This window comes from Ictidomys tridecemlineatus, chromosome 11 (assembly GCF_052094955.1).
Source record: "Ictidomys tridecemlineatus isolate mIctTri1 chromosome 11, mIctTri1.hap1, whole genome shotgun sequence".
Classification (NCBI taxonomy): Eukaryota; Metazoa; Chordata; class Mammalia; order Rodentia; family Sciuridae; genus Ictidomys; species Ictidomys tridecemlineatus.
The window spans coordinates 77861257-77886918 of record NC_135487.1 but is presented as its reverse complement, the minus strand read 5'-3'; the positions used below and the strand labels follow the sequence as shown (position 1 = coordinate 77886918).

Genomic DNA, 25662 nt, shown 5'->3' with positions numbered 1-25662 from the left:
GAAAATTTTGAGTCTAAGTATATAAAGTAAGCTGTATAAAGCATTGCATTTCACTTTCCAACATTTGAGGTTGTATGCTTATGAATTTTTCTAAATATTTCAGTGAATCTATAAATGCTATTTTATTTTATTTTTTTACTAAACAGAAAATCAGGATTACATAAAGATATTTCAGTGTGGTGGCTGAGAACATGGAGTTTGGAATTAGACAGACCTGGGTTTGAGTCTCAGCTCTGTCACCCATTCTACTAGCTGCCACCCATTCTACTACTGGCCAAGGCACTTAAACTCTCTAAGCCTCAGGTTCCTCTATTCTGAGCGGAATGGGGTTTATCACATTAAAGCCTTAATGTGATAATAAGCACAGTGCCTGGTATCTGAGAATTGCTTGGGAAATAACAGCTGTTAATGCCATTATGAATCTTTTTTTTTTTCTATGATTCTAACAAGTACAGCCCTTGTGGGGACATTAGGTTGAGGTATATGATATCAGGACTAGCCTGGATTTTTTTTTTTTTTTTTTTTTGGTATTTGTGGTTACCACATCAGTGTCTGGGAGTTAGAAAATACTATTTGGGTCATTTGAAGTTATTCTCAGTCTAAGTAAAAAGTTTGGACCCTATATATGGTGATTACTTAAGTTTCCGCAAGCCCCGGGGAATTAGTAACCTTTTGGTAATGAAATTAAGGAAAACTCAATTTGTGGACCTGGCCAAAATATGTTAATGGATGACCCACTGGGAAGGGACTAGATAATAGGTTATTGCTATGGTCTAAAGTTGCGGAGGGCGTTAACCTGTTCAAAGAGACAGTTGGCTCCAGGGGCTCAGCAAGTGGAAAGAGAGAGAGTGGGAAGTCAAGGATCAAGAGTGGGTCACTGCTTCCAGAAATGCCCAGGAGAGGCATGTCTTGGCCCAAGGACTTCTTCTGCCTACAACCCAAAGCAGGTATGTTCCTTTGAAGAGCTGGATTCACCGGCACTGCAGTCTGACCCTCTTAATGTGGATGCATACTCCTCCCGGGCTCACCAGACAGCCCTCTGATCTGGCTCACCTACAGGTAGAGGGCACGTTGGCCAGAAGATATGTTTTCTTATCCCCTGATGGTTGTACTTTTCAGAGCCAAAGAACAAACTTACTCTCTGCTTTATGCATCCATCCCTCATGCAGAGCTGAGAACAAAAAACTCCCAGAAACTGGTGAATACAATCCAGTGAGGCTTCCTGGCAGATAGCCAGCGGACTTCTTCCATTCCCACTGTCCCTTTCCCAAATTTAACCTGAAATGTTGAAAATATCTTCAAAGAAAATAAACATAAAGTTTTATATTTAAGTTAAGAAGTTAATTTCAAGGCACTACATATTGAAGCTGTAGAAATTTTGGCATCCCACAAATAGCTGCTAAAATAAAATTAAAATTACCTAATGCGAAGATACACAGGCCAAGGATTGTATCTCTTGCTGACATTATTCCACTTAGAATTCGATGGAGGGTGTCAACATCATTTATCAAAACAGATGCAAACAGGGAATAGCACTCAGGTGTTTGAGGCACGCACCGGTTAAACAACGGGAAAGACTTGCTAAAAGTAAAAGAAGTGATAGCAAAATGTTTATTTCATTATTCACCTTTTTTTTTTAAAGAGAGAGAGAGAGAGAGAGAGAGAGAGAGAGAGAGAGAGAGAGAGAGAGAGAGAGAGAGAGAGAGAGGGAGAGAGAGGGAGAGAGAGAGAGAGAGAGAATTTTTAATATTTATTTTTTAGGGGCTGGGGATGTGGCTCAGGTGGTAGCGCGCTCGCCTGGCATGCGTGCGGCCCGGGTTCGATCCTCAGCACCACATACCAACAAAGATGTTGTGTCTGCCGAGAACTAAATAATAAAGTAGCGCGCTCGCCTGGCATGCGTGCGGCCCGGGTTCGATCCTCAGCACCACATACCAACAAAGATGTTGTGTCTGCCGAGAACTAAATAATAAACTAAAAAATAAATTATTTTTTAGTTCTCGGCAGACACAACATCTTTGTTGGTATGTGGTGCTGAGGATCGAACCCGGGCCGCACGCATGCCAGGCGAGCGTGCTACCACCTGAGCCACATCCCCAGCCCCATTATTCACCTTTAAAAAGATGTTCATTTAAAATTCTGCATAAACAAGAAAGGCTAAGCTCTGTCGTATTAAAAGAGTGTTTAGATATCTGTACACCTTAGGAAGCCAGGCAGCAGGTGATAGGGACTCACAGAAGCCTGAAACCTGAACTTGGGGAACAACATTTTTGTTTTGTTTCTGGTGCTGGACATCAAACCCAGGGCCTTGTGCATACAAAGAAGGTGCTCCTGCTGAGCAACACTCCCAGCCAGAACAATACTTTAAAAATGAAAACTGTATATATTATTTAAGGTGTATGTGATGATTTGATATATACATTGTGAAATTATTACCACAAACTAATTGACATATCCATCACCTCATAGTTACAGTTTCTTTTTTTATGATGAAACATGTAAGATCTATTCTTAACTCTAGTTTACAATACAGTATTATTAACTATAGTTTCCATGCTACAATTTATATCTCTAGAAGGTACTCCTCCTAATAAGTGAAGCATACCCCAGACCAACATCTTCCCTTCCTCTGTCCTGGTAATCACCATTCTACTCTTTGCCATTCTACTCTTTGTTGCCAAAATCTTGATTTTTTTTAGACTTTCTTTATAAGTGAGATCATGTAGTATTTTTCATGTTTCTGGCTTATTTTACTTAATATAATGTCCTCCAGGTTTATCTATACTGCAAATAGCAGGATTTTCCTCCTCCTCCTCCTTATACTTCTTCTTCTTCTTCTTCTTTTTTTTTTTTAAAGATTGAATAAATCCTGTTCTATATGTATATACCACATTTTATTTTTGGGGAACAACATTTTTGACTCTGATATGTCTCAGTCCTTCCTGGACTAATACCAACTCTAACATGAGAATCAGATTTCTTTAAGGCCCTGGTAGGAATATGCATTGGACCAACCTGAAGCTGTGTTAGTGACAGTACCAACTTCATTATATCCTCCCAGGAAGCACTCTCAGAGTGAGTGCTTAAAAAATGAGTAATGACATATGAGTGACACCTTGGGTAAATGAGAAAGCAACTTTTTTTTTTTTTTGGTGGTGCTGGGGATTGAACCCAGGGCCTTGTCCATACAAGGCAAGTACTCTACCAACCAAGCTATATCCCCAGCCCAAGAAAACTAATCTTTTAGAATCCTTTCTTGAGATGTGAAAATAGCCTGGGAACATATATTCTGAAGAATTCTAAAGAATCTTAATGAGGCCATGAATACCTTCATAGGTTCCTGGCTTGCTCTCTTTCCATGGTTCCCAAACAAAGGAAATAATACCAACCCAAGAAATGCCAAATTATCTAACAAGGTGCTAAAAAACTAAGGAGTCACTAATTGTTTTGTGAAATGTATGAAGATAAAACAAAGGAGGACCCAAATGCAAGCATCTCCATGCAATGAAGAAGGCAAAGGCTTCTGGAATTTCAATGAACACAACGTGGAAGGAGCTTCTTTAGGAGGTGACAATATTATAGCCATAGTTCCTGAGTCACCAAATAGTGATTTAAGAGAGAAGCAACACTGTAGAAAAATTTAATTTAAGTCTTGAAAGGGGTAAAACAGCCACCTGGCTCAAATTCCAAAAAATACATTAGACTAAAGCTTTAGAAATCACCCATCCTCATTCCTGAATCATTGAGTCTGTTTCCTCACAGGAACCCTTGGTTTTGGTTTCTTGCCTATCAGTCTAAAGACATTCTTTTTAGCATATGCAAATGTAACAGGAAATTTAAATAGAAGTTTTGTAGCTGAGCTCAAAAATAACAAAAATTATACTCGAAAAACAAAATGTGAGATGCCGTCGTGCTGAGCTTGCCAAAAGAGAGTGTGGGTGGGGAAGGGGTAATGGGTTAGATTTTTCTTAACTCCCACACCCACACCAACAACAGAAAAAAAGGGCTGGGAGTTGTTTAGAAGAGTATTTTGAAAAAATAAACTTTTAATATTGAAATAATTTTAGAGTTACAGAAAAAGTATAAAGATGGAAAGAGAGTCCCTGTGTGCCCCTCACGGGCTTCTCCCTAATGTTAGCATCTTACACAAAACAGTGCTTTTGAGAGGATGAAGACTTAAGATTGACACTATGCTATTCACTAAACCACAACCTTTATTTGGACTTTATCATGTTCTACTAATGTCTTTTTTCTGTTCTGGGGTCCAAACAGGATCCCACAGTGCATTTAATTGTTATATCTCTTCTTTGGTCTGTGATAATCTCTTGGTCTGTCCTTGTTTCTCATGACCTTGACATTTCTGAAGATTTATGGTCAGGTATTTTGTAAGATGTCCTTCCATTTGTAGGAATTCTGTCATGTCTTCTCATGCAGTTAGACCACAGTTATGAGATTTTGGAAAAGATCAGAGACAGGCATGGTTAGGGAACATGATTACCATCCCTATTGAACTTGGTGGCTTGGTTAAGGTGGGATGGCCATGTCTCTCCACGGTGGAGTTGACATTTTTCTCTTTCCATACTCTATTCTTTGGAAGTAAGTTGCTAAGTCTTGCCCACTCTTAAGGGGAGGGAAATTAAGCTCCATCTCCTAGAGGGAGAAGTATTTATCTTATGGGGATTCTTCTGTAAACATTTAGCCTCTTTACTCCATTTATTTACTTATTTAATTATTCATTTTCATCAGTGTAGGCTTGTGGGTATTTATTCTATTGTTTTTGTTAAAATCTAATATGATCATTAATTAGTCACTAGCAGGTATTTAAGGTTGTCCCCTGTGTCCTTCTGATATGCCTGGTCCTTTTTATATTTTTTTTCCCTTGAGTACTTCTTTACTTTCTGGCTCTACAAAATGACCCAGGTTTAGCTGGTATTTTCCTCATCCAAGCTGTAGAATCCTTCATTTCTCCACAGATCCTTTAGAGAATAGCAATTAGAAACAAAAATCTGAGTATTGGGCCTGCTCATTGTTATTCGGGTATCTCTATTCTAAGTCCCCTTATAATCAACCCCTGTATGGCACATTCAGAATTGCTAGTCAGGTTAGGCATGTTGGCCCATGCCTCTAATTCCTGCTACTTGAGAGACTAAAGCAGGAGTATTGCAAGTTCAAGACCAGCTTTAGAAACTATCTCAAAACAAAATTTTATTGTATTTTACTTTTTGTTAGTGGGTATTGTACCCAGGGATGCTTTGCTATTTAGTTACATTCCCAGTCCCCATGGCTATTTTTTTTTTTTGACACAGGTTCTAAGTTGCTGAGAACCTTGCTAAGCTTCTCTCAAACTTTCAATCCTCCTGCCTCAGCCTCCCGAGTCACTGGGATTACAGGTGTGGGCTACTGAGCCCAGCAAAATAAAAAGTTAAAAGAGAATTGGTGATGTAACTCTGAAGTAGACCACACCTGGGTTCAATCCCCACTATCAAATAAATAAGTCCGTAAATAAATCATTTTTAAAAGTTTTTAAAAAGAATTGCTAGTTGGTACTGCTGTGATAAATTCACTCACTCAAGCAGTGTTTATGTATGGCTCTTTTTGTCTCTAGCTAATAGCATACAGTCACAAAGCTATTTTCCAAAGTCACTTAGGGCAATTTCTCCACCTTCTTCAGTGAGGCTGTGAAATATTTGTAATAGAGTTAGATTTTTAATTGTCTATGTTCTATCCTGAGAGCTCCTGACGCCTTGGCTGATTTTATTTTTTATTGGTATACAGTGAAATTCACTACTGTTCAGGTATTGACAAGTGCAGAGAGTCATTAGAACAGCAATTCTGAAGGTTGTTTTTTTTTTTTTTCTGGAGAATGGTCATGTGTCTCCATCCTTGTTCCCAAGGGGAAGAGACTCATGGGCACCTCTCTTAAGTCAGAAGACAAGGGCTTCATGGGAAACTCACTGAGCTTAGGGAAGCCCAAAGATTAAGGTCTGAACCACCCTGGGAAATGTGGAAGGAGAGTGGCTTTGGCAACAGAGTGAAGGGCCATGACATTTGTCAGGGCCAAGGATGCCCTCCCTGGGGCAGTGCCTCAACAATCTATGAAATTGCTCATCTCCCCAGACCCTGGCCCCAAACAGCATTATCAAACCTTTAGAGGCTGACCATCTGCTAGGTGAAGGCAGTGGAGACTTAGATGCCATGTCCTCTATCACAAGGAGACCCAGCCTCTTCTATGTTTAAGAAACATTTTATTTTTTTCTGTGAAACATTTATTCAGATTCCTACCCCATTTTTTTGGCAGGGACTACTAGGGATTGAACTCAGGGCCTCTGGAGCACTGGGCCACATTCCCGGCCCTATTTCATATCTTATTTAGAGACAAGGTCTCACTGAGTTGCTTACTGCCTCACTTTTTCTGAGGCTGGCTTTGAACTTGCAACCCTCCTGCTTCAACCTCTGGAGCTGTTGGGATTATAGGCATACACCACCATGCCTGGCCCTACACCATTTTTACACTGAGATTTTGTTCTTTTCAAAGTCGATTTGCAAGATCTTTCACAAATTAGAGAAATCAATTTCTTTTCTTATATGAATTATGAGTATTTTCCTATTAACTTTGCTTCCAGTGTTTCTGTATGGCAGAAATGATTCCTTTTTTATGTAGTCAAATTAATGAATTTTTTTTTATGTCTTATGAGTTTTAAGCCGTAGATAGAAGCCTTCCTACTCTTAGGTTATAAAAGAATTCTCCCTTGACTTCTTCCAGTACTTTTATCCTGGATGTTAACTGGTTGTGCAATACTATTTGTTGAATAGTTCTTTATTTAGGAAGATAATCTTATCATGTAGTAAATTTTTGTAAGCATTTGGGTCTAATCCTATTATTCTAATTATGATAAATTTAGAAATCAACTTAGGGAGAACTGACATTTTTTCTTTATATTAGCAAACTGTATTATTAAGAACACTGTATGCCTTTCCATTTGTTCAAGTTTTCTTTGTATCTGAAGAACATGTACAGGTTTTCTTCCTATAAATCTAGCAGATTCCTTGTTAAATGGGCTTCTAGGCACTTTTGTGTTTTTCTGTGTATTTTTTCTTGCTCTGGTAAAAGCGCAAATGTTCAGGTTTCAGTGTGTTAATCATGTTGCATGCCACCTACATGAGTTCTCTTATTGTTCATAGGAGCTTTTCAGTTATTCTCTTAGGTTTCCAGGTCTATAATCATACCATTTGCTGAGTAGTAATTTTACATTCTGCTTTTCAATTTTTAAACCTCTAATTTCTTTTTCTACCACTAAACAGATTCTTAACACCAATAAATCTGATTTTTTTTCTTTTTCTTTTCTTTTTTTTTTTTTTTGTTTTGGTGGTAGTGGTGGTGCTGGGGATGGAACCCAGGGCCTCATGCCTACTAGGCAAGCATCTTACTGCTGAGCTACACTTCTGAGCCCCACTCTCCCGGAAATGTTATGGAAGCAAATGTTTTCTGAGCTTTCATTCAGTGTTTGTGAACATTAAGTTCAGATACAGCTTTAATGCTACTTTGTTTTTTCCTCAAACACAATTCTTCATAAGACCTTCATTTTGTCAACTATAGTGATTTTTAGGCACTTAATGACCATATACTGGGAAAGAATGGCCCATCTCTACCCTGAGGGCAACACAGAGAAGCAGGTGATGTATGGGCCACCCATGTTGGGTGGTTGACCAGTTGCCCCCGGAGTATATCATTAACTGAGGTGGTGGGGGGAGTGTCTTTAAGACACAGCCTGAGGTTTCTTCTCCATGTCTCCTTTTCTTCCTACCATTAGCAAAGCCACTCAGACTTTCAGGAAGTTCTCTGGAGAGCTGCCTGCATATTTAGGTGACCCTGTCTGTGGAATTCTCAGAGCAAACATAGCAGCGCCCAGCTGGAACCTCTATGTGAGAGGCTAGAACTAGAATTTACTGGGGCTGGAGGGGGAGTCTCAAACCTTTTAGATTTTTAAATACACAGGAGACTCAAAATACAGTGTTATATTGAACACCAAAAGGAAAAAGATATGCTTGCTTGTTATCTTCTGCAGTACTTTTTTGCTGCTCTTGAAAGCTCATACCTAGATACACAAACCTTCTTGATATTCAGCTTTTGCATAGAAAGCGGATGCTAATACCTCATAGGATCAACAGAGGAAGAAGAAACAATTGGTGTAGTCAAAAAGAGGTATTTGGAAAATGTTCTTTGGCCCTATAGCCACACTTCTCATGTTTTTTTAGCTTTTAAATCTTGGCACCATTCTTCCATGATCAATATGATAATTTCCATCCTAAACAAACACTTACTTGTGTAGGAGAAGGAAATGGAGCCCTGGAACCTATTTCTGTTTTCCTCACTCTGTCCAAGAAAAGGCCAGTCAATCAACAGTTTTGTCTTCACTTGAAAAGTTAGTATTGGAAAGGTCTGAATCTGAGAGTGGAAAGGGCTAGGACTGGTGGGAGAGGCAGAAAGATGGTGACCCCAGGACACAAGGTAGGGATGGTTTCCCTCCTAGCTTGGTGGGAGCCTAAGGAGGCCACTGGCCAGGTGGTCCAGTCTGGCCTTGAACATTTAGATTGGATTAGAAACAAACACAGACACTGCTGGGGTGTGAATGCCAGTCATCCCACTGGCTGGATGGGTGACTTCATCTCTCTCTGATCAGTCTTCTCAGCTTTAGGGTACACAGGCTTTGTGAGGCACCCAAAATTAACACACATCACGAACTCAGTACCTGGTAAGTATCAAAAGTTCAGTACATGTTCTCTGTGATTGTCATCAGTATCAAGAGAGAGGTTTGCTGTGGAATTTGGATTGTCATCCCATTTACTATAGGTGGAGAGTTCACCCAACTCTGCTTAAGTGGCAACCTTAACAATTTCATTCTCTTCAATTCCATCTGCAGGCCCAGGTACAAATGGGATTCCTAAAAAATCTCTCTCTTTAAGTACTAAATAATTTTTCTTCAACCCACTTAAATATACTGAGTTTTTTTCCTGGGTTAGGTCTCACTGAGATGTGTTTATGATATCTGACAACAACCAGAATTTAAAAAATAAGATAACATTGAAACATGGATGGAGTACTCTCTTCTGCAAATAATTTTGGCTTCCTTCAGTTACCTACAACGCAAGTACTCATTTTAGAAAAGAATGCCACCAATTCCATTCTATTACATATGGCTTTCCAGTTTTCCCAGCACCATTTGTTGAAGAGACTATCTTTTCGAAAATGTATATACTTATGGCCCCTTTGTCTAGTATGAGATGACCGTATTTATGTGGGTTTGTCTCTGTGTCTTCTGCATGTCTGTTTTGGCACCAATACCTTGCCTTTTTGTTACTATAGCTCTGTAGTATAATTTAAGGTCTGGTATTGTGATGCCTCCTGCACCACTTTTCTTGCTAAGGATTGCTTTGGTGGTCTGTGCCTCTTATTTTTACAAATGAATTTCATTCTTTTTTCTAAAGAATGTCATTGGAATTTTAATAGAAATTGTATTTGATCTGTATTGTGTTTTGTTAGTATGGTCATTTTGACAATATTAATTCTGCCTATCCAAGAACATGGGAGAGCTTTCTATCTTCTAAGGTCTTCTTCGATTTCTTTCTTTAGGGTTCTGTAGTTTTCATTGTAGAGGTCTTTCACCTCTTTTGTGATATTGATTCCCAAGTTCGTTCGTTCTTTCTTTCTTTCTTTCTTTCTTTCTTTCTTTCTTTCTTTCTTTCTTTCTTTCTTTCTTTTTTATTTTCTTTTCTCTTTTGAGGCTATTGTGAATGCAATAGCTTTCCTGATTTCTCTTTCAGCTGATCCATTATTGATGTGTGAATATCATCAATTTACAGGTGTTAATTTTATATTTGATTTACAGGATATAAAATTAATACCTGTAAATTGCTGAATTTGTTTATGAGTTCTAGAAGCTTTCTGATAGAGTTTTGGGGGTCTTCTAAATATAGAATTATGTCATTGGCAAATAGGGATAATTTGGGCTCTTCTTTTCCTATTCGTATCTCTTTAATTTCTTTCTTTTGTCTAATTGCTCTGGCTAGGGTTTCAAGGTCTATGTTGAACAGCAGTGGTGAAAGAGGGCATCCTGGTCTAGTTCTGGTTTTTAGAGGAAATGCTTTTAATTTTTCTCCATTTAGAATGATGAGATCCCATCTCACTCTAGTCAGAATGGCAACTATCAAGAATAAAAGTAACAATAAATGTTAGCAAAATATAGGAAAAATGTTCACTCATACACTGCTGGTGGGACTGCAAACTGGTGCAACCACTATGGAAAGCAATATGGAGATTCCCTAGAAAACTTAGAATGGAACCACCATTCAACCCAGTTATCTTACATCTTGGTTTACACCCAAAGGACTTTCAATAAGCATACTACAGTGGTGACACAGCCACAACAATGTTTATAGCAGCACAATTCACAATGGCTAAGCTATGGAACCAACCTAGGTGCCCTTCAACAGATGAATGGATAAGGAAAACGTGGTACATTTACACAATGGAATATTACTCAGCCATAAATAAGAATGAAATTATGGCATTTGGTATGAAATTATGGTAGATGGATGGAACTGGAGAATATCATGGTAAGTGAAATAAGCCATTCCCAACAAACCAAAGGCTGAATATTCTCTATGATATGTGGATGTTAATACAAAATAAGGGGGTGGGGAGAAGAATAGAAGTTCATTGGATTAGACAAAGGAGAATGAAGGGCAGGGATGGGGGATGAGAATAGGAAAGAGAGTAGAATGAATCAGATATAACTTTCCTATGATAATATATGAGTACACAACCAGTGTAACTCCAGATCAAGTACAACCATAGAAATGGGAAATTATACTTCATGTATGTATAATATGTCAAAATACGCTCTACTGTCATGCATACCTGAAAAGAACAAATAAAAAGAAAAGAATGTCACCAAAATGGCTAACTATATTCTGCCTCATATGTAATTAAAACCTATTTGAGTCTTTTTTGAATGCCTGCAAGATTAGTATTTTTCAAGCTTCACTTACACTTAGAAGATCATGCAATAAATTATTTTTTAAAGTGTGCAGAATAGAAACTATTATTATGAATCCTATGCAGGGGAAGTCTTATTCTGCAAGATCTCTGTTTCTGTTTTCTATACCTAAGTAAATTTGATGGTATGGTTACACTGGGGTTGTGATATATTATTTTACTTATGTAGGTCCCAACCAAGAGCTTAACAAAGACTGTACTACTGGAAAGTTGGCACAAGTCCTTCACTTAAATTATTATTATTTCTCAGGGATTTTTTCTCAGTTCTTACTCATTGTAAATATACTTATGTTTTTCAAAAGGATAGCAACACCCAATCCAAGTTCTCCATTAACAAATCTCAGTAGCCTAACTGTGATAATGAATTGTATTCCCCCTTTAGATTTTGTGAAGGTGCCAATGTGAACCGGTTTGCCCTGGCAATCACTACTTCATCATTATAACCAACTTGATTCTACAAATATTTGTAAATTGCCTACAATGTACCATAGTTGATAGGAAGGAATAACAGCTGCAAGGAGCTCACCCAGTAGATCCTTGAGAAGAAAGACATGGAACCCACTCCGCCTTGCTCTCCCAGGCTGTTTCTCGTGGAGGAATCTAGTTATAAAAACTGACAATAGTTGGGTGTGGTGGCACAGGCTTGGGAGACTGGGGCAGGATTGTGAGTTCAAAGCCAGCCTCAGCAATTTAGCGAGGCCCTAAGCAACTTAGGAAGACCCTGTCTCAAAATAAAATATAAAAAGGGCTCAGTGGTTAAGCACCTCTGGGTTCAATCCCCAGTACCAAAAACCACCCCCCAAAAAACAAAACAAAAAACAAAATGAACAATGTGTAGCTGCATGAAAAAGCACAAGTTCATGTTTTTACTTTGCAATAAAAGAAAAAACACATACCAACTACTTCATAAAAATCACTCATTTGGTAATAAATTACATATTATGTATATTATATATATGCTAGCTGTAGGGTGTTGTTGGAAGACTATATATATATATCTTTATTGTTTGCTAAATTTTCTCCTTATTTATCCTGGTTACTAGTACATTGTCCATTGTGTGTGTTGCAAATGATCCCTCCTTGTTTGTCCTTGGCCTTCTGTGGACCTGAAGCTCCCTGCAGGAGCTTACTCAATATGTCCTTCATGTTTTCTACAAAACATGCCTAGAAGAGTAGAAGACAAGTACCTGATAGCTATTGTTGATAAAAAAAGTACAGAAGATTTTACCTTGGAGGAACTGGTAGCCTGGGGCACAGTGAGTTTGCATTTGGATTCCGGGTATAGTTGAAGGAATTCAAGTTATAGATGCACAGGAAAGACCCTGAAAGCAGAAGACACAGACAGTACTATTTTCCTATATTAGACCCATTTTCCTGGAGGAAACCACTAAAGAAATCACAGCATTTTGCCAAGCCAGAAGGAGATGGAATACATTACCTGGATTTAGGAACCTGGTGACTTAAAAACAAAATGAATAAACACACAATTTTAGATTGAGTTAGGGCCTCTTTTCTCTCTCTCTTCAAAACCACAAATTTAAAACTAAACATTAAATGATTGGTACTAAAATGATTTGAAGGATATTTGAAGATAATTTATTACAGGAGCTTGATATTTTTAATTTGGCTTTGCAAATAATTTTTTAAAATCTGGCATTGTATTGCTCAGGCAGATAAAATTTGCAGTGGGCTGCCTCACATTCCTTTTCCTTCCTTTGTTTGTTTAATTCTTAAAACAAAAATCTGAACCAGTGAGTCCAGAGCAACTATTTCAGCTACATGAATGCTTTTGGTACAGTTTATGGTTATTCAACAAGTTAACAAAAGTATCTACCGGCCCTAACAATTTCATCAAAGAACCAACTTGTAGGCAATTCGACCTGAAGCCTCAGGCCTTAAGAATCTGCTGTCTCTTAGGTGGTAGTGGTACATGCTTATACTCCCAGCAACTCCAGAGGCTTGCAAGTTTCTAGATGTTCATCAGGAGGATTGCAAGCGCAAGGTCAGCCTCAACAACTTAGACTGCATCTCATAATAAAAAGTCTGGGGAGGTAGTTTTGTGGGAGAGTGCTTATGGGTTCAATCCTCAGTACCACGAAAAATAAAACTTTTAAAAAAAGATATAATTTTAAAAAAGAGTCTGCTGTCTCTTTTGTGCTCTCTGTGGAAGACCACTTTGCTGCAGGGAGCAGGAAGCAGGTGCCAAACAGCCTAGGTTTCATAAATCCAGAGAGGCTGGAATGAAATTGAATAAGCTCATGAGAAAATGTTTAAGTCCTTTTCCACACAAGATGAGGCACCTCCAAAGGAGTAGCTTTCCAGAGAAAGCAGGGTCAGGCTAAATTACCCCATCTAGGTCCTCACAGTTTACTCCACTGTGGGAAGGTGTGGCAGGGAGAGCAAACTTGCCCCTTGGTGCCTACCAGTGGTGTTTGCAAAGAGCTGAACCTCTTCCAAGGTGTTGAGCTGCTCTTCAGGACAGCTGGACACGCAGAGGGCAGTGGAACCAAGCTTCCTATCTTTGATATCCGGTTTGCAGGAATTCATAAAGAACACATGTCTAAGGAGACAAATGAAGCAGAAGCATGTCTTAGAGCATGGCCTCTCATTGGATCTAACTGTAGACTTTAAAAAGTATCTACATACTGCCAACTATGAGAATTACTAAGGCGAACTTTTAATCAAATGCGTCAGCATCACTGAATTTATATTATGCCAATCAGGGGTCATCTACATAGGAGCACAGCTTGTGAACCATACTCAAATGTTAACAAAACTTTCCTTCTCCAGATTTAGCATTTTCAGGGCATAATTCTGGGAGGTACCTGAGGGAGAGAAGGCGTTAGTTAAACTGCCCATAGATTGCCAGATATGGATGCATGAAGTACTCACTGGCATCCCTGCCAACTATATCCCACCCAAGAGTGTTCAAATAAACTCCAGAGAACAGCTGAACACAGAATACAGGGAAGTGACACATGGAAAGGAGAAAGTGGCCAATGTTGGGAACTAAGTGCAGTTTAAGAGCCAGGATATTTAGAAGACCCTGCCTACAGCTACCCAGCGGCTGGGTAAGATAGGGCAGAGAACAAAATTAGGCCCAGCAATCTGGTGCATGCCTGTAATCTCAGTGGCTCAGGAGGCTGAGGCAGGAAGATCACAAGTTCAAAGTCAGCCTCAGTAATTTAGGGAGGTTCTAAGCAACTTAGAAAGACCCTGTCTCTAAACTAAGGGGAAAAAAAAGCTGGGGTGTGGCTCAGTGGCCAAATGCCCCTGGGTTCAATCCCCAGCCCCAAACAAAACAAAACAACAACAACAAAAAACTGGTATTACCATTCGTGGTTCATTTGCAGGCAGTGGCAGCTCTTGGGCCACTGTCTAACACATATCCAGGCGGCTGAAATCAGGAATGTCAAAGGAAGAGCCCTGTAGGCTGTCTGCTATGGGAGAGGCCTTGAGAAAGGGTCTCAGAAGCCACTTTCCCTCCAGCTGGGGATGGCAGGAAGGGAGGTGGTGCACAAAGAGAAGGGGGACCCATCTCCTGGGTGTTTGGAAAATAGATATTTTGTTTTTAAAAATTTTTAAATTGTGCTAAAATAGACATAGAATTTACCATCTTGGTCATTTACAGTCAGGTCTGTGGCATTAAGTACACTCACTGTGTGGCCACCACGTGTTGCCATCCCCACCGTCCATCACAGACCTCTTTCCCTCTAGCAAAATGGAAACTCTGTTCCCAGTAGACAGTCACTCCCCATTCTCCCTGCTCCTCCCCTGGCAACCATGCTATTCCTGTTTCTGAGGATGACTACTTTAGCTACCTCTTAAATGGAATCCCCCTTCCTTTTAGTGATTCTATTACATTATAGAAAATATCGGTAACAACATTTTTTGTGCCCTAGCTATCGCAGTTATCCTTAGGCAAGCTGTGAGATGGGTATAATAATTACAAACTGGGCTCAGAGAGGCTAAGGATTCTGCCCAAGGCCACAGAGCTCAAAAACAGCAGAGGTTGAAGCTGCACCTAGGACGGCACAGCTGCACCCTCACCATCGCGGACACACACACACACACACACACACACACACACACACACACACACACAGGACCCTCCTGCTAATGAGTCCCTCTATTGGTTGGGGACTTAACTCCGACACTTACTTTTTTAGGGTCATGTCTTGACCTGAAAGAGGGGCCCCTTCCACTGGGGCGTTCCTCTTGCCGCACACATTGCCAAAGCTGTCATAGCCGAACAGGAGTCTTGCTGTGGCTCCAGCCACTGCCGAGTAGCCCATGATGAACATCTAGAAAAGCCCAGGGACACAAGAGCTGAAAAGCAGCAGAGGTTGAAGCTACACCTAGGACGGCACAGCTGCACCCTCACCAGCCCACAGGATGCAAGACATGGTGCCCCTGTCCCCGAAGATGTCGATATAAGATGGAACCAGGTGAAACACAAATCTCTCCAGCTCCCCAGCAGTTCCCTCCTTTAGAAGCAACAACTGAATCTGCTTAGTATCCTGCCATTTGAGTCTGGGTTTTAGCAGGTTAGGTGTGTGTGTGTGGGGGGGTAGCAACCTAAAACACGTAGATTCCTCTCCATTTTCTTACCTCTTCACCTTCTGACTTTCTTCAGGAATCTGTCAATTTTTGTTTTTTGACACATTTCACTGGGTCAACTATTTTTTTTCCTTGAGGTTTTTGGTTTATCTAAGTGCATCAAGGCCAGGCTCATTATTTCCCCCAAGTTTTCTTTCTTTCTTCTTAAAAAATTTTTCTGGGAGGGTCTTTTAGTGATCTCTGTAAAGGTCACGGTTGAAGTGGATTAAAATATTATTTACAAGAAGCCTTAAAATAGTGTTTTGGAGTAACTGCTTAAATTTACAAAATAGAGAACTTAAGAAAAAGAATTTCAGGAATTCTGTTGGACACAAATATCTTGCAATCAATAGTCTTTTTTTTTTTTGTACTGGGGATTGAACCCAGGGGGACTTGACCACTGGGCTACATCCACAGTCTTTTAATTTTTAAATTTTATTTTAAGACAGCATCTTGCAAAGTTGCTGAGAGTTTCACTAAGTTGCTCAGGGTGACTTACAACTTGAAGTCCTCCTTCCTTAGCTGGGACTATAGGCTTGAGGCCTCCATACCAGGCTTGATGGTCATTTTTATCTAATTTTATAGTGAATGTGGAATATTTGAAATTTCAGTTCAAACAACTATTCATTGGTATGCATTACCATGCCTTCTGCCAATATTGAATATGTTTCTTCCCATAACACAAATTTAGTGTTGCTAGTTTCCCAAAATACAATACCTACTTAGAATACTGTTTAGTATTTGATGCAAACAAGCTCATTGTGGGACCGAGTATATAGTATACCACTCAGTAACATGCCATATGGATATATGTTCCTAAGGGGTATCCAAAGTCAAATACATTTCAGAGATTCTGCTTTCAATACTAATTTGGAAGTAAAAGTACCAAACATTCTTTAAGTGTCAAGTGTGTTCCAGAGACTCGGTTGGAGTATCCAAGGATGAACAAAATATAGTCCCTGTCCTCAAGAAACTCAGCTTAGAGGATATGGGGGAAAAGGTACACTCTTACATTGCCAGTGGGACTGAAAATTGGTGCAACACTCTGGAAAGCATGAGGATTCTTTGAAAACTTGGAATCGAACCACCATTTGATCCAGCTATCCCACTCCTTGGTTTATACCCAAAGGACTTAATATCAGTATAATACAATTTATAGTATATCAATGTTTATGGCAGCTCAAATCACAATAGCTAAGCTAGGGAACTAGCCTAGGAGCCCTTCAACAGATATTTGAATGGATAAAGAAAATGTGGTACCTATACACAATGGAATATTACTGAGCCTTAAAGAAGAATGAAATTATGGCACTTGCCAGTAAATGGATGGAACTGGAGAATATCATGCTAAGCAAAATAAGCCAATCCCAAAGAACCAAAGGCTGAATGTTTTCTCTAATATGTGGATGCTAATTCACAATAAAGTGGGGTGGTTAGGGAAGAATAGAGGTACTTTGGATTAGACAGAGGGGAATAAAAAGAGGCGAGGGGGTGTGGAAGTAGGAATGACAGTAGAATGTATTGGACATGATTATCCTATGTGCATATATGATTACACAACAGGTGTAACTCTACATCATGTACAACCAGAAGAATGAGAAGTTATACTCCATTTATGTATGATGTGTCAAAATGCAATCTATGTCATGTAAAACTAATTAGAACTAATAAAAAATAAAACAAAATAAAATAAAAAGAAACTCGGCCTAGAAAAGAGTAGGACTTTTCAGCTCAGACCTTGAGCTTCCTGCTCCTGCACTTTCCAGGGTTCTCTGTGATCTGAGACCAGATTTGAGAATGAGTAGATCATTCATTGAGAATGAGTAGGTCCCCTTACTAGTAGACAGGCTGTCACTCATTTAAAGGCTGTGGATGTAGAGATGACTCTGTGCCCACAAAGCTGGCATGGGAAGCTTACCCAGCAACGACATGCCCACCTCCTGTCCTTCTGACTTGCAGCACAGTAAATAAGGTCCTGATTGCATTTGGACTCAGGGGGAAGAGAAGGGTTTTATACTTCTACACAGCTCACTAGACACCTAATTATGAAGTGACATTTTTCATTTGCCATGAGAGTGTATGTGATCTCTTCATTGGAAAGCTTGTGGGGAGAAATGGAAAGTTTTTAGGAGGAAGTAGGAATAGGATTTGAGTTTTCCTGAGTCCCTGCCATAACACAACTAGTACCCTAAACCATCATTGTTCTAATTGCAAACACACATGTGCAATTGCACTTGAGAGGTGATACAGGAGGTTGTGGCCACCAAAGAGATTACTGTCAATGTGCATGGGGGATATTAGGGAAATGGAGACTTGAAATATGAATAGAAAAGGACCAGGTGGGAGGGTATGGTGGGGAGGTAAGTAGAAGCAGAGTTGACCCAGAGTTGGAGATGTTCTGTTCTGTGTATTTTATGCAAACATAAGCACTAGCTGGTGCTTTTACTATCTGCAAGAGACTATAGTTGTAATTCAGACATCTTCCCCCAAGCCTTTATTGTCTAGCCCAAACTCAGGGCAGCACCATCAATAATAATCCTGTCCAGTATATTACCCGTTAGAACATCTGTCACAAGACAAGAAGCAGATCCACAAAGACGGGGGGGGGAAAAAAACCTTTTTCTGTATTTTAAATATGTTCTGTGGCTAAAAATGTTGCAGAAGCTACAAAAAGTTAACCAAAAAAGGACTCTCCTTATTAAATCTGAACTCAGTGAAGAGAACTTGGATATATGGAAACCTTCAGATTTATTCTGCAGATACAGTGTAATTTTAAAGCACTTTCTAGCTTCATGTCATGTTTCAGCTGGTTCATAATTCTTCAGGCTGTAGTGGACCATCTATAAATCCTTCCCACAGACAATTGCTGGGCTGAGATTTGGAAGTGATGTATTAGCTTTGAACCATAAAGGGGTTAGGGAAGATCGCTAAATGACAATAGCAGTCCAAGGTCAAAGCTGCCAGGGACAAGGCAGGACAGCTGCTCCCTGCACGGATACAATAGCAGATCCAGATAAAAGCACCTGCCATCTGTGGGGAAGGGAGGCAGAAAGTGTTGTAGGTGCACTGTCTCTCTCAGCTCCTTGAGGCCATGGTATAAACAGCATCAGCAACAACATAAAATTGGTATGCCTTTCAGGCCAACCTGCCACTGTGCCTGTAATCCAGTCTGGCTATGTGAAACCAGTCTGCAAAGTCAACAAGTGAACACATGAATGCTTTTCTTACTTAGAACAATGAACATGATATTTTAGGGTCTATTCTAATTGAACTCTTTCAACAAAGATAGTTACTAACTGGTAGTTATTATCAGGTTTTATAAATTAATCATTTACCATGCAGCAAATAGCATGCCTCAACCTGGCATGGAAAAAATTTCAAGAACATGGCCTTTGAAAAAAGTTGAGTGAAACTTTTTCTGCTGCACTTAGAACTCTAAAATAAGTATAAATGTGTCAAGGTTCAGCTTCCAAGAGACTCTCCCAGGACTAACATGGCACAGCCGCATGAGGTCTACCAGCAACTACCTGGAACTAGAGTGGGAAAAAGTTATTACCTACTTACCTAAAGGGCTCATTCTGAGATACTAAACACAATATATCAAGAGTGTGTATGCATTTCAGAGAAAACAAAAGTAATGTATTTCTAGGCTCTCTCTGGATTTGCCTTTGTTAGAGGCTAGCAAAAGCTTGAGGAATATTTGATTTAGGGGTTTGACAGACGGTAAGAGAACTTCCACTCAGAGAGCTCAGATAAGATATTTCTCACTGGCCTTACTATACAATGATCCCACAGCAAACTCTGATTTTCAGTTTCCTAATGGAGTTAACTAGTGGAGCCTGCAGGAAGACAGCCTCTGCAGCAAGTGCCAGACAAGAATTCCCCAGGACTAAGGTTCATTCTGGGCTAAAGACAGAAGTTTTTCATTGCAGCATAAACTTTAAGCAATTAACGTTTGAGGCACATTTATTTCGGAACACACATACTGGCCTCTTTCCTGACAAGCAGCTATGCTTACCAAACCGGTCCAGAAGAAAAAGAACAGGAACAGCCATGCTGTATCTGTGCATTTCCTATAAATCTGGGGTCGCCACTCTCTTTGCCTGGGAGCTCTCTCTTCAGAAACCTTCCAGAAAAAAAGGAGAGGTGAGAAAAAGAATAAACAACCAAGTAGGCACCCAACCTCACAGAGCGGATGTTAAATCCCCAGCCACCAAGTTCTTAACCCGGAGGTGCACCTGACCACAGCCCCCCTGTCCCACTCCGTGGCCAGAGTCTCCCTCATCTCTGCCCCAGCACCTGAGTGGGGACCCAGAGTCCTCCTGGCCAGGGGCCCTCGGGGTATGGAGGTGCCGGACCAGAGGCTTATCCCCGAGGGCTGGGGGCAGCAGTGTCCCGGCAGGGCAGGTGGCAGGTGCCTGCAGCAATCAGCCTCGACTCCTCCCTCCGGGTTCTAATCCGAGAGCCAAAGTTGCAGGCACTCACCAGGTACTCGGCGCCCAGGCACTGCATCGTGTCCTCGGTGGCTCGGTTGGGGACTCCGAGCAGCCGCGGCCGCAGTGCGCGCAGAGCCCCGACGCCCCGGGCCGGTCAGCCGAGGAGGGGCGGAGGGCGCAGTGCTGCACAGCGGCCGCCTCCGCGCGCCCTGCGCTGGGCCCTGGGCGCCTTCCCCCGCGGCCCTGGGTTGAGATCCGCCCTTTCTCTGCCTTGATTTCCTGCTTAGCTCTTTCCTCTGTGGCCGGCGTCCTGCCCTGTTTGGAGAAGAGGTCCAGGACACCTCGTGCTGGCCGGATCAACCACCTGCGCGGCAGCGGCGCCCAGGATGTCGCCTAACCTCTGCAAGCGCCACAGCCGGGGCAGAGCCTGCCGCGCCACGACCCAGGGCGGGCCCTCCTGCGGCCTGATGTAGGTGTTCTGCCAGGGCAGTGAGCAGGAAGTGAAGTCTCACCTCATTGTCCTGCGGGGTGGGGAAGTTAGAGCGGTGTGTGACAGGTGAGCAGCAATTACTGTGTGCAATATTCTGCTGTGCCCACTTTACAGGCATTCTTCAATAACCACCCCCAATCTACAGGTGAGGAAAACAGAGGCACAGAACAGCGGTGTTGTAATTTGAGGAGATGCAGCTAGGAAGTTGTAGAGAGGAAAGAACTGAACTCAGCCCTCCAAGAGGCAGGCTCTCCAGGTGGCTCCTCCAGCAACACTCCCCTGCAGCTTCTGTTTCTATAGGACAGTGTATCCCGAGGCTGCCAGGCTGTCTCCCCACTGTCCACCCTAGAGAATCGCGGGTTCCGGGTACTACAGTGAGAACCGAACCTGCAGAGCCTGGAGACTGCCTTAATTCTTGAGTGTGTGGGAGGCGGCTGGGACCAAGTATTTTAGATTCCGGCCTCACCTCTCCCAGCATTGTGTTGGGTTGATCATTGCCTGACTTTACAGTTGAAATGTCAGCAACCCCTGAAGCAAGGGCGGGCAGGGCAGTTTTCCGGGTCACATCCAGATCAGCCGAGAAGTGCTGCTGGGGTGAGGATTAATAAAAACGGCTGTCCTCTCCCTGTCCCCCTTTCTCCACTCAACACTTGTGTCTTTCCTTCAAGCCCTCAGGGCTGCTAGATCATTGTTTACTTTCAGTGTGGCTTCTTCGAGTGTGTGTGTGTGTGTGTGTGTGTGTGTGTGTGTGTGTGTGTGAGAGAGAGAGAGAGAGAGAGAGAGAGAGAGAGAGAGAGAGAGAGAGAATGAATGCTAGCAAGCGAGCACTGGGGATTGAACCTAGGGCCTACCACACTTTAAGCATGTGGCCTGCCACTAAGCTGCATCAGAAACCTAACTGCATTTCTTGGAAATGAAGTTTTTTTCCTTAAAATAAAATTACAGTCCAAATTTTATTTTTATTATATGAGACTTATTATATTGTGCTTCTTTCAAAACTTGCCAGTTGAGCTAGATTAGATTTAAAGACAGCTATTATTAAAACATTCTTGTAGTGATATATTTACTTAATTTGTGTCCATTTTTACGGGGTTGTAAATATATATTCTTGAAAGGTAAATTGTAGTTCTTAAGATGTATGCTTTTCACGTTGACATATATTTGTATCAGAGATATTTGTCTTGGTTTGTCATAAATGGTTACTGTCAGATCAGGTGGGGGAGGCTTTATTGAGATATCACTCCCAGGCGGAACTGGATCAGACCCACAGAGGGAACAGGAGAAGGGTCTGAGGAGAAACCACATGGAAGCTCCAGGGGACTGGACTTTTATGGGGCTTACAGCAGGAAGGGAAGGGCTTGGGACAGGAAAAGGTGTTTTTAGGGTCCCTTGCCCCCTTGGAGCTGGTCAGGGGAGTTGGCTGAACTCCAGGATTGGCCAGGGGGGTTCTGTTGATTGACAGGCGTTAGTCAGGAGATCTGGCTGATTGACAGGCGTTCCCCCCCCCCCCATCTGATTGATGTTCTTTTCCTGTGCGGGCTGCTTTGTTCTAAGTTGCCACTAAGTCGCCACTACCGACCTAACAGTTACAACCAATGTCAAATCTATAGAGACCCAAAGTTTCTTAGTAGATCATTCAAACTTAGTTTGCTCACTTGTCTATAGCTCTGGTATTCAGCCAGAAATGGAACAGAAGTGAGACATATAAAATGCTGAATAAAGTTATAATTTAGAAAAATGGTGGACGAGTCTCTGGAAGGCAGTTTCAGTAGCTCTCCAAGGCCAGGTCTTTTTACCAATATGACCCTTGTTTTTCTCATAATTAAAAACTCATTGAGCCTTGAGTTCTTTCTTCCCATTCCTAAGCCAACTAATTACTTTGCATATAAAGGTACTGACTGCTGGCCTCAGGTCATTTTGCTTTCTTTGGCTATTTGTATTATTATTTTTTAATTTTATTTTTTATTCTAATTTGTTATATATGACAGCACAATGCATTACAATTCATATTACACATATAGAGCACATTTTTTCATATTTCTGGTTGTATACAAAGTATATGTACACCATTCATGTCTTCTAACTGGTATAAATTTAACTGTTAAAGAGTTAGTGTGCTTATTTAATTAAACATTATAAACTGAAAATGTATTCAGTATTGCTATGGTATGGAAAAAAGGGTTATATTGATTAATATTAATATATAAATGTGACTTGTACAATATCTATACAATGCCAAACTGAATGGAAAAAAAATAAAAAGCATAGATACTAAATACCTGAGTATTTACAAATATTTAAACTGATATTCCCTAAATTGTCAGTGATTATAGTAATAAATGCAAAAATGATTTGGTGAAATGTATGATTCCTTGTCTGTATATCTATCATAATGTTTATACAAGTTATTTGCATGGGAAGGTGAAGAAAATGTACATATTTTTGCATAATACAAGGACAATGATTTCATTTGTGTATTACTTTCCTTATTAATACAAGCTGAGGATCACTAGGTATGAGACTGAATTTACAAAATTTAGCACACCCTCAGTTGTTTAGAATATTCTAGTACAAGCTTTTTTTTTTTTTTAAATTAAGGAGCAGAGTTAAAATAGATAAATAAACCTAAGTTTAAAAAGAAAAGAAAAGAAATCCAACTGCAGATCCAGAAACTTTTTTCTGTGCTCATTGCCACCTCCACCTCCAAACTCAATGGGTGTCCCTGGATGCATTTTATCAGACAGAGGTAGCTGAACATCCAGGGGGACACAAATTCACAGGACAAACAAGTAGACAAGGATCACCACTATTAAAATGTCACAGCTGAATAACATTAATCTACCAGAAACTGAACAAATGGACCCAGAGTTGTAAATACACAATAAGTATCTTTAAGGCGATGACATACGATAATAGCAACATGAGGCAGGAAAAAATACCAGGAAACTAAACCAAACAGATATTAGGCATGAAGAATATAATGATTAGAATGACTGTTTATTACTTTGATTTATTAATAATGTGGAACAAATAGTAGAATAGATGGGACTGAAGATGAATTAGTAATTGGAAGAACAGTTTCAACAACTCTTCAGAGTTTGAATAAGGTAGCTCATTTGAAAATTTTCCAATGTATCCAGGATAGATGTAGAACAGAAAAGGAGTGATAAGAAAGTGAAGAGGAGAAAATGCTTGAAGATATACTGGAGATAAATTCCGAAGTTGAAAGAAAGAAATCAGTATCATATGGAAAGGGCACACTCTATCTATCTATCTATCTACACACACACACACACACACACACACACATCTTTTTTTAAGAGAGAGAGAGAGAATTTTTTTATATTTATTTTTTAATTTTCTGTGGACACAACATCTTTATTTTATTTTTATGTAGTGCTGAGGTTTGAACCCAGCGCCTGTCGCATGGCACTAGCCTTGAGCCACATCCCCAGCCCCCATATATATTTTACATATAAAAATATTTATGCATAATAATGATAATTTTGAATGCATTATTTTCTATTATACATATAATCTTCTACTATGAAATGTAAGGATATCATAAAAATATTAATGTGAAAACCCAGTTGGAGGATATTCTTGGAGGAAGTAATCAGACAAGAAGAAAAAACAAACTTGGGATGAAACTATAGATATAGCAAGAGAGCGACACAATATTCAGGATAAATTTACTGTTGTCTTAGAAGAAAGGCTAGGAGCTTTATTCATATATATATAAAACTAGGAACAACACAAATATGCAGGAATTGGTGAATGGCATAGACTGTGAGACCTCTGTAGGACAGAATGCCTCTCAGCATAAGAAAGGAACAAACATATAGGCATCGAAACGGGTTGGTCTCAAGAGCATGTCAAATGAAAGAAGCCAGATGTAGTAAACTATTCTATGATTCCCACTTTTGTGACATTCTGAAAAAGGCAAAAGCACAGGGATAGAAAATAGGTCAGTGCTTGTCAGATGCTGGGGTGAGGAGCCTGAGGGAACTTTCTGAAGTGATGGAAATAATCTATCATGTAGTGATTACCCAGTGGTATCTGTCAAACTTACAGAATTAGACACCATAAGGGGTGCATTTTATTGTAGGTACACTGTTTTTATTAGAATGGGCTTTTTTAAACTAAAAAAAAAAATTGTTTAGAAACAAAGAAGAGTATATCCATAACAACCCAGAACTAAAATCCTAGGCAGCACTAATATTGGGCAGGGTATGGGATTCAGAGAGAAGTGAAGGCCACAGCAACACCTCAGTGGTTTAAGAAGTGCTACTTACAGGGTGTTCACCAGGTATGTGTTAATGGTTCTCCATGAGATAAGGAGCTGGTACCAGATGCAAATTGGCTATGTCATAGCAAACTCCGGTTCACTGGACGTTACTTTTATAGAAAGACATTCTTGCTATGAAGAAAGGGTGTGTTGATTTGTATCCAGACTCAAGACCCTTGTTTCATCCTAGAAAGGTACTTTCTCTGACTAGTACTAGGTTAGACTACTATCTTATTTAGGAGGAAGATGAGACTATAGATCATTTTAAAACATTGATAGAAATGAATGTTTAATATTTATAAATTTAGATTTTAAAGGTAGCTCCATAAAAAGAAAAAATAGATTATAATCTATATGGGTATACATGTATAATCTATATACATATATAATCTATATATGGAGAATGTGTGTGTGTGTGTGTGTTTTCTTGTGGGAGAAATCTGGGGATTGGACCTAGGAGTATACTACCTCTGAGCTATATCCCCAGCTCTTTTTGAAAATTTTGTTTTGAGATAGAGACCTACTAAGTTTCTCAGGCTGGCCTAGAACTTGCAATCCTCCTTCCTCAGTCTCCCAAGTAGCTGGGATTAGAGGTGTGTGCCACTGTGCCCATTTTTTAATATTTAACTTGGTTTTTTTTAAAGGTTTATTTGTTTTATTTTATTTTTGGTATTGGAGATTGAACCCAGGTGCACTTAACCACTGAATCAAATTCTTAGCCTCCCCGTTTTTTGTTTGTTTGTTTGTTTGACAGAGTCTTGTTAAGTTGCTTAGAACATCCTTGAAATGTTGA

General features: G+C 40.2%; 1 protein-coding gene and 1 long non-coding RNA gene across 6 annotated transcripts in view; one reads left to right on the top strand and one right to left on the bottom strand.

Moving 5' to 3' along the window:
• Slc44a3 (solute carrier family 44 member 3) overlaps positions 1-20899 on the bottom strand; it is a 75455-nt gene extending 54556 nt beyond the window's left edge. The window contains exons 1-6 of one of the 5 annotated variants that reach the window (XM_040289016.2): positions 20141-20899; positions 19674-19781; positions 15218-15360; positions 13480-13616; positions 12285-12378; positions 1421-1581 (exon numbers count right to left, since the gene is read on the bottom strand). In XM_040289016.2, the coding sequence (XP_040144950.2) occupies positions 1421-1581; positions 12285-12378; positions 13480-13616; positions 15218-15360; positions 19674-19781; positions 20141-20167 (670 nt within the window). In that variant the 5' untranslated portion in view covers positions 20168-20899. Of the gene's footprint in view, positions 1-1420; positions 1582-12284; positions 12379-13479; positions 13617-15217; positions 15361-19673; positions 19782-19954; positions 20092-20140 lie in introns of those variants that run through there. The other 4 variants (XM_040289017.2, XM_005327701.5, XM_005327700.5 and 1 more) reach the window with 4 other exon arrangements.
• On the top strand, positions 20462-21953 carry LOC144368147 (uncharacterized). The gene is made up of 2 exons (XR_013427927.1): positions 20462-20647; positions 20727-21953. It is a non-coding gene; the product is annotated as an uncharacterized LOC144368147 (long non-coding RNA).
• The last annotated feature ends 3709 nt before the right edge of the window (positions 21954-25662 follow it).